General features: G+C 36.0%; 1 protein-coding gene across 1 annotated transcript; it reads left to right on the top strand.

Moving 5' to 3' along the window:
- The first annotated feature begins 691 nt into the window (after positions 1-691).
- Positions 692-5,719, top strand: LOC110691229 (protein NRT1/ PTR FAMILY 3.1-like). The gene is made up of 4 exons (XM_021868139.1): positions 692-1,056; positions 1,231-1,448; positions 2,748-3,289; positions 4,725-5,719. The coding sequence occupies exons 1-4, from the start codon at positions 957-959 to the stop codon at positions 5,608-5,610; spliced, it is 1,746 nt and encodes a 581-aa protein (XP_021723831.1). The 5' UTR covers positions 692-956; the 3' UTR covers positions 5,611-5,719.
- Positions 5,720-9,284: the final 3,565 nt, after the last annotated feature.

Below are 9,284 nucleotides of genomic sequence, written 5' to 3' on the forward strand. Positions count from 1 at the left end.
AGGACAATTACTCCCAACTTACATGCATGTGTGATATACTCTTCACAAAAGAGTTAAATTGTATTACTATAAGAACATTTTAATTAGTTATACTATATTATTATTGACTATTTTAACATATTTAGTTATACTTTCTATTAAAAAGGTGACACTTTGTATTCAAATGGTTATGTTCAATTAATTAGTTTCTAATAAATTAAATATTGTACATTTTGTGATCAAATACTATATGCTTAAGTAATTTAGTTATACTACTTTTTAAACAAAAGTTGTTCTATATGTAATCAAATACTAGTTATTTATAGTTTTCTAGTCATTTTTTTTTAATGGTTTTTTAGGTTTGTAGTTATTGAGATTTGGACAACGTCAGGATGGTTATGGTTATGGTTTTCATGTTAATGGTTATAATTTCCTTATGATTCATATATATATGCTTTTGGGTTATTAGTTATGATTTTCTTGCTAATAGTTACATTTTTGGGTACGGTTAATTTTTACGCCTTTTTTATTAATGGTTATTATTTTTGGAAGATAAATATGATTTTTTTAATCAATAATTTTGGTTTTCTTAGTTAATAGTAATTGAGTGTGTGATGAAGACACATACAAGTAGTTTAGTTAGTTAATTAGTTACTTGTACATATAGTTTTCAAAACGTAGTCATATGAGAACTTGTAAGTTTTAGTTGCCTTGTTTAATAGTTTTGAAATGTAATTTTTACATGTGTTCTTTGTATAATTAAATGATTGATATTGTGTATGTTAGTTACTCGTACGCTTCGGATTGTAAAAATTGACTACCAATATCTACCCTCCATTATCATTATTACTCATAAGATAGACTTTTCAAATAAATAAATAAATAAATAATAATTCCCTCAAAATGCCTATAAAAAAAGGGCCAAGCCAATATATAAGATCATATGCTACGTACAATAACATAGAGACTAGAGAGCGATGAACAACATGGAAAATATGGATCATCAACACAGTAGAACCACCACCAAATCTAACCAAAGGCCTAAGGGTGGCCTTATTACAATGCCCTTCATCTTCGGTATGATTTCTACGCTCAAGTTAGGTTTTTAACTAAGTACTCCCTCCGTCCCTTATCTAAGGCCTTGTTGGCAACCTTATTTAGGGAAGGAGGTAGTACCTTGTTCTGTCTTGTATGTGTTTTTTTAGTGGTACTAAATCATCGTCTTTAAATGATTATCTTCTTGTTTTGCAGCAAATGAAGTGTGTGAGAAGTTGGCCGTGGTAGGATTTCAGACGAATATGATAAGCTATTTAACTGAACAGCTTCACATGCCATTAACCAAAGCTGCAAACACTCTTACCAACTTCGGAGGCACCGGAAGCTTGACGCCGTTTCTTGGTGCCTTCATCGCCGACTCCTTTGCCGGCAAATTCTGGACTATAACCATTGCTTCTATCATCTACCAATTGGTACGTAAACCATCTTCTTCTTGTAGATATTATCCACTGTATCAAATACACTTATATGATTCACTTTTATTATGTTCATTGTAACTACTTTTATTATGAAATTGAATGTCATATTAGGAAATTACATAGAATTTGTTCATATAGTTTCTAATATAGCTAAGTTCATTTATTATTATAACAAATTTTGATATTAATAACATCTATGTTTTAACTCTTATATTTTGATAATTGAGTTAAATGATCCAATGCAAGTTTAAGTAGTGGGGCTTACTTAAAATAGTGCAAACTAGTTTTTGTCTTGTCTTTCTTGTTTTTTATAGGCGTGTTGTATGTAAGAAAAATAACGTTTTGAATTATTTGAAAAGTTATCCTCAAATCTTAAATTACTAAATATTACGACATTACGTAGACTAAAGAAGAGAATTTTGTAAGAAGGTGAAATATATTTTGAGATAAAACGTGTTCAAAAGAGTATAAACTTGTATGTTCAATATCTAAAAAAAAAATTAACGTAAGAGAGTGGTGATCTTCTTTCAATGGTGTCCAAAAAAATACGTACTTTGTACTGTATTTGTATCAATTAATAAACTTGTAAATCTTAGCTGATTTTGATCGCATGAAAATAAATTATCATTATAAAATTGTAATCAAAATTAGTAGATATTAACATTAACTAATAAAAAGCTAGGCTGATTAAATTTGTGTAAAAATGTCATTCATTGTTGTTCATTGTTCATAGATAATTAATACGTTTAGTAGGAAGATCACATAAAATGCACTCAAAATGAAATAGCATACATGAAATATAGGCCCCATAACTATTTACCAAATCATGTGGTACAAACCATGTAACTAAATTACCAAATCACGTTAAAGAATATTAAAAATCAGCCCGTCTTGTGTTCGACTAGCCATACCATGTGATCGTTTGTAAAAAAAACAAAGTAACCCTAATATGCTGATCGAGTAACCCCTGTAACATTGACTGAGCAACCCCTATAACATTGACGAAATAACCCCTGTAATAGTGATTAAGTAACCCCTATAAGTGTATAACACTAACGAACTAATCCCTATTATAGTTGGCCACACGGTGTGGCCAGCCACATATAAGAATTTGTGATTCAAAATAGGTAATTTAGACGAAATTATGTGGAAATTTTTAGGTTCAAAAGATAATTATGTCTTTATGATGTTTTAAAAATTTTAATTTACTTTACATAGTCATATATATTTGTGAGTATAAAATCTAAGTAACTCCATTTTTGTACAATAACAATGTATTGTACGACAAAATAGGGCATGATAAGCTTGACAATATCAGCAATAATACCAAAGCTAAGGCCACCACCCGGGGAAGAGGCAAGTGGAGGACAACTTGCAATTTTGTACATCTCCATCTATCTTGCAGCATTAGGGTCGGGTGGGATCCGACCCTGTGTCGTGGCATTCGGGGCGGAGCAATTCGACGAGTCGGATCCTAAGCAAAGGAATAGCACATGGAAGTACTTCAATTGGTACTATTTTGCTATGGGTGCATCCATGTTAGTGGCAGTAACGGTTTTGGTTTATGTCCAAGAAAATATTGGATGGGGAGTTGGCCTTGGCATACCAACTGTCTTAATGGTCCTCTCTATAACTAGTTTTGTATTTGGATACCGGCTTTACCGGCATTTGGATCCGTCCGGGAGCCCGTTTACCCGGCTTGCTCATGTATGTGTGGCTGCCTACAAGAAGAGGAAATTGCCTATGGTAAATGACCCTAGGTTGCTCTATGAGAATGAGGGGCTTGATGCCCCTATTTCTTTTGCAGGGAAGCTCATTCACACCAAACATATGAAGTGAGTCTCTCATTCCTCTCTCTATTTTGCTTTTTTTTTTTTCTTATGGCCTTCTATGTTATGTTTTCATGTGTGTTTGTATTGAGTCTTTTCGTTTGCAAACATTGAAAAAGAAATCTCCAATTCCTGAGAAAATAAAAGTTCCTAACAATTGATAAAATAAAAGGGTATGTGCATGCAACTATTAGATATATTCATAAGGGTTCGAGACAATCCTCTCACTACTTATGCTACGTATCTACGGTCATTAATTCCATGAAATTTATCGCTAGTTAGCGATGGGTTCAATCCGTCATTAGATACCTATATTAAATCATGTGATTCGTTGCACACATTGAAGTCTTTCCATTACTTGTGGTATTGGATCAAGTTGATGGGAAATCCTCAATAATTATTTACTTGTTCTTCTTTCATATCATTGCAAGTTGATGATTGGCCTTTAGTTCAATTCAGTAGCATACAATAAGAAAATAATACAAAGTAGCTAGTACGTAACACCAAGTGACCAAGGTGAGGGCTACATAAACTGAATTATTGTATGTTCAAGCATGATACCTCAAACTTTCCAATACCGTACTATAAGAAATGTCAAAATGAGCTACTACATTATCAGAAAACAGCAAAATACTTTGGGTCAAATATATATGGTCCCACTCATTAAGAATTACGACTGAAATTTGCAATTTTAGTATGACCTTTTCTTGTAACTATTTGTGATTTATGTGCATGTTCTTTTATGGGATTGAACTCTAAAGTTAGGCCTAGAGAGTAGAGACAATAGGTGGTTAACAAAAACTTGTGTGTCAATTTGTAAATAACTGTCACATAGTGCTTGTCAATTCGATAATAACTCATGTAAATTGTATATGTGATTGATTAGCAATTTTATGAAGTATATTGAAGAATATAATATGATCGATGTTACTAAAGATTATTTAATATATAGGCCATTTAAAAGTCTATATTTAGGTGATAACTCAATTCACTCTATATTCCTCGGTTTATTTAAATAGGTTTAATTTCAGCAAAAATAGTTAAGTAAAAGATATAATAAAAGCTCAACAGGAATTAGTAAGTTCAACTCAAATAAATTAAGGAGACATCATCAATAAAATTAAGGAGACATAGCCTTAAGACGCCTTTGAAAATTCAATTACAAAAAATTGCTAATTTAGGAAATGTTATTTTTTATAGAAAATTTTAAAATAAACATGTAATTATTATCTTTAGATTGAGAAAACAGGTGATCACTAAGTTGAAGTATGTAATTCAAAATTCCTAAGCTCCTATCCCATTTATTTTCTTACATTCAAGTCATATTAGTCCCTTCATCAACTGTACTAATAAATTACATAGATACCTAGCATTTTGATCTATTATTATTTCATATAGTTTTACAAAATTATCATATTAATCACTAATATAAATTGTGTAGATTTCTTGACAAGGCAGCTATAGTAACTGAAGAAGACGACCCAAAGACACCAAACCTATGGAGGCTAAACACAGTTCACCGAGTAGAAGAGCTGAAATCGATCATTCGAATGGGACCGATTTGGGCTGCTGGGATCATTCTAATCACAGCTTATGCACAACAAAGCACATTCTCCTTGCAACAAGCCAAAACCATGGATAGACACCTCACTAAAACATTTCATATACCAGCAGGTTCAATGTCCTTTTTCACCATATCTTCAATGTTAACCACAATCGCGATGTATGATCGTATCCTCATCCCTATAACGCGTAGACTTACAGGGCTTGATCGCGGTATAACCTTCCTACACCGTATGGGGGTAGGGTTTGTTATCTCTATAGTGGCTACTTTTGTTGCTGGTTTTGTTGAACAAAAGAGAAAACATGCGGCAATTGTTCATGGCCTAGTCGACGACCCCCATGCCATTATTCCTCTGTCTTTTGTTTGGCTTGTGCCTCAGTATGCCCTTCATGGTATGGCCGAGGCATTTATGTCGATTGGTCACCTAGAGTTTTTCTATGATCAAGCACCCGAGAGCATGAAGAGCACCGCGATGGCATTGTTTTGGACCGCGATTTCTCTAGGGAATTACTTGAGTACTTTTATGGTTTCGATGGTGCACAAGTTTACAGCTACTAAAGACGGGTTGAATTGGTTGCCGGATGATAATCTCAACAAGGGAAAATTGGAGTACTTTTATTGGTTGATCACGTTAATGCAGGTGTTTAATTTTATTTACTATTTATTTTGTGCTAAGTTTTACACTTTTAAGCCTGTTCAATTGCAAATGAGAGGTAGTGATGGAAATAAGAATGAGTTAGAGCTTGTAACTACTCAAGAATAATTAGATTTATGTAATGTATTTATATTTCATCTTATGTAAAAGAATAAGATATTGTGCCATAATTTGATCAAAAATTATAATAACAGTACTTATTTCTCTTTGTTGTAAATAGAGGTGCAAAAAATATAGTGACATATCACGTATGTACAAAAGATTTGATCTCATGTGTTGGATATCAACCCCAATATCGGTGTTTTAATTTGGATAGTGGGGTGCATTGGTGAAGGTGTTGGCGTGTTGAGTTTGGATTCAGGTCATGTACGGTGCCTGCAAGATGAATTTTGAGCCTGATGGGGTGCCTCCTCACTAAGGGTGGGCACCGTGCCGTGCCGTGTCGTCACGGGCCGTGCCCGGTGCTGGCTCGTGCCGTGTCGTGCTGTGCTGGCCAAGTCGCGGGCCGTGCCCGTGCCGTGCCACAATTTGGCACACCCCGGCCCACGGCACGGCACGGCCCACGTGCCTGTCGTGCTGGGCAGCGTGCCGAAGTTATTTTTTTTTTTTTTTTTTTTTTTTAAAAAAAAAATTGATATATATTTTTTTTAAAACAACTTGTAAAATAAGTATATTTAAATAAGTTTATTAATTATGTTTATGTTTTTGTATTATTATATTGTTAATGTGCTTTTTATTATTAATTTATTATAGTTGTTTTACTCTTTATTATTTATGTTATTATTATACATATTTATTATTTTATTTTTTTTTGAGAAATAGAGATTATAAGAGAGTAGAAATTAGAGAATATGAGAAATTGAGAATAAGAGAGTAGATGAGTTGTGGAAAAAAATGGAGGAAGAAGTGGAGTATTTATAGTAATTGGGATGCAAAACTAGCCGTTAATATAGCCGTTAATATGGTCGTTGGATAATTATAGCCGTTTTAAGCCGTTGGAGTCGGGTCGTGCTCGTGTCGTGACTCGTGCCCTCGTGCCGTGCCACGGGCCGGTCGTGCCGTGCTAGCGGGCCGTGCCAGCGGGCCAATGTTCGTGCCGACACGCCGTGCTCGTGCTGTTTCCCAAAATCGGTGTTCACAGCACGGCCCACGGGTGGGCCACCGTGTCGTGCCGTGCCTCAGGCGGGCTCGTGCCTCGGCCGTGCCGTGCCCGTGCCGCCCGCGTGCCGGCCCGGCACGTGCCCACCTCTACTCCTCACAATGGAGGAAATCATAGTACATCACCGTTAGACACAAGCAAATTTGCATAATAACCTTTTATACTACTAAAAATCCTAATAGTACTACTGAGATTTTTTTTAAGTACTACTAAGAGTATTTTTTTACTGGAATTATATATAGAAATACTGAGAATGTTCAGTATTACTATATTACTTCTCAATAGTATTCTCAAAATGTCAATATTTACAAATTTGCCATTATTATATATTTATTTGTGCATAAATGTGAGGCTTGTTAGTACTTAAGAAAAACAGAGTCTACGAGCTAGTCTTCACAGCTTCATTGATGAGAATTATTTTGCCCCAAGGCCTGAAGGGGGGATGTTATTGTTGCTACATTGGGCTTTGATAGTCTATTTTAGTTTTTTGGGCCATATCAGGCTCTTTTATATTCAATTCCAATCGTAAAAAAGAGTAGTGATCACTTTTTCCCTTATAATTCTAAGGTCTTGGGATTAAACCTTCTTATTTAAGGAAGTTTCCTTATCTTTCTACTCCAGTTAATCCCCTTCGTATACCAATTATTGTAGTCTTTGTACAAAGAGAGAACTCCAAGCAAGTCTCCTAATAGGCTAATAAAACGACAACACATGTCATAACTATTGTAACTTCATTCATATAATAGAACTAGCTTAACCCCCCCCCCCCTCAACAATGCACGGTAGTTATTAATTTTATATTGTAACAAATTGCTATGCTAATTTGGCCCTCAATGCCAGGAGTAGGAGTGAAAGTAATCCAGATAAAAACCGCACCATATCGAATTCGAATTGGAATTATTTCAGATTGGTTTTTTTTATTTTTAAATTGTAAATCGAATTGGGAAAAAAAATTGGATTTCAATTTGGATTCGGTTTAGGGTCCTCAAAACCGAACCAAATCAAGTTATGCTCTACGAAAGTCCATGTTTAACTGTAATTCAAGCCCAAAAAGTCCACCAACTTAAGTCAGCCCTATAAAAAGAAAAACAAACCCCAAAAAATCCCAAAACCCGAAAAAATCCTTTATTCGCTTCTCTGAGAGTTTCTTGCTCAAATCATCTTTCTCTCTTCTCTCTTCTCTCCTTACAAGTTTAACCTTCGATTCTGATTTTTCTTTGTTTCTTTTTCTTCGTCCACAAATTCAACGATTTAAACTATAGTTCTTGAAGCCAAGGATAACATTAAACTTTACAAATAACATCATCTACGTACCAAGAGTTATAGATTTCAATTATTCCATGCTAATTAAATTTTCGATTTAACTCTTTTATTTTATTGATTATGTATTTTATTTTTCAGGGAAATGTTGAGGGTTGATGGAATTGTCTATCTAATTTTCATGTAAAGACTAATTTAAGATTATATTTGCGTAAATTTAAGCCTTAAAAATTAGGATTAATACCGTTTTTTAATCCTAACTTTTACCAATTTAGTTTCATTAATCCCAACTTTGGATTATTCCTCAATAATCCCAACTTTAAGGTGACCTATCTTTCTTCAATCACAAAAACCGGTTACCGGTTGAATGAGTTAATTTTGTTTTTTTTTTTTGTTAAAATGACATGTGTCGCAAATTTATTGGTTAAAAAAATTAAAAAAAAAAACCCACCCAGCCACCCTTCCCGTACTCCCCACACACTCCCCTCCCCATTCCCATTCTGCTACCCCTTCCCCTTTCCCGTTCTGCCACCCCTCCCCCTCACCACCGCCTTTCATGTCCTGTGCTGCCCACCCTTCACCCTCCGGCGCCGCTCCCCTAACTCCAATCCGCCCTAGAAAACCACCAAAATAACCCACCCGAAACCCCACCCAACCAATTGGAAACCCCTAAACTCCACCTGACCACCTCGAAATCCTACCCAACCAACCCGGTAACCTAGCCCACTTCAGCGGAAACCCACCCTACCCCACCCCAAAACCAAAATCCCACTGATTTAGCTCACTCGTTTCCCGTTTTCCTGCTGCAATTCCCCAACCTCCCTCTTTATCTCCTTTCCCGTTTTCCGGCGACCACTCCTTCCCTTGAAAGCTCTTCCTCCACTCGAAAACCCCTTAAGACCACCTCCCCACTCTCGAAAACCACCAAAAATCCCTCCCCCACCATCAAAAACCCTAGCCGCTAAGGTTTCGTGGTGGTGGGAGGAGCAATTTGGGATTTCTGGCTAAAACCTCCGTTTTCGTGGCTGGTAGCTGCAATTTTGGAGATTCGTGGCTGTGATTGTGGGTTTCGCGGCTGCGATTTTGGGGTTTCGATGGCTGAGTGGGGGAATGGGAGGGGTTTCGAGGAGGGGGAAAACGACGACGCAAGGGGTGGAGGAGACTCGGCATTCCGGCGAGGGGAGGGGAGGGGAAGGGCGGCGGACTGGGCAATGGTAGTGGAGGTTAGGGTGGGACGATGGGAAGGGGAGGTTAGCCGGGTTTTTCTGATTTTGTGGTTTTTTTCTGTTTTTTTTTTTTGTTTTGTTTTTTTTTTAATTTTTAGACCAATCAGGACTTGACACGTGTAAAGTGACCTGATATA

The sequence above is a fragment of the Chenopodium quinoa genome, unplaced genomic scaffold, assembly GCF_001683475.1.
Source record: "Chenopodium quinoa cultivar QQ74 unplaced genomic scaffold, ASM168347v1, whole genome shotgun sequence".
In the NCBI taxonomy this organism is placed as follows: Eukaryota; Viridiplantae; Streptophyta; class Magnoliopsida; order Caryophyllales; family Amaranthaceae; genus Chenopodium; species Chenopodium quinoa.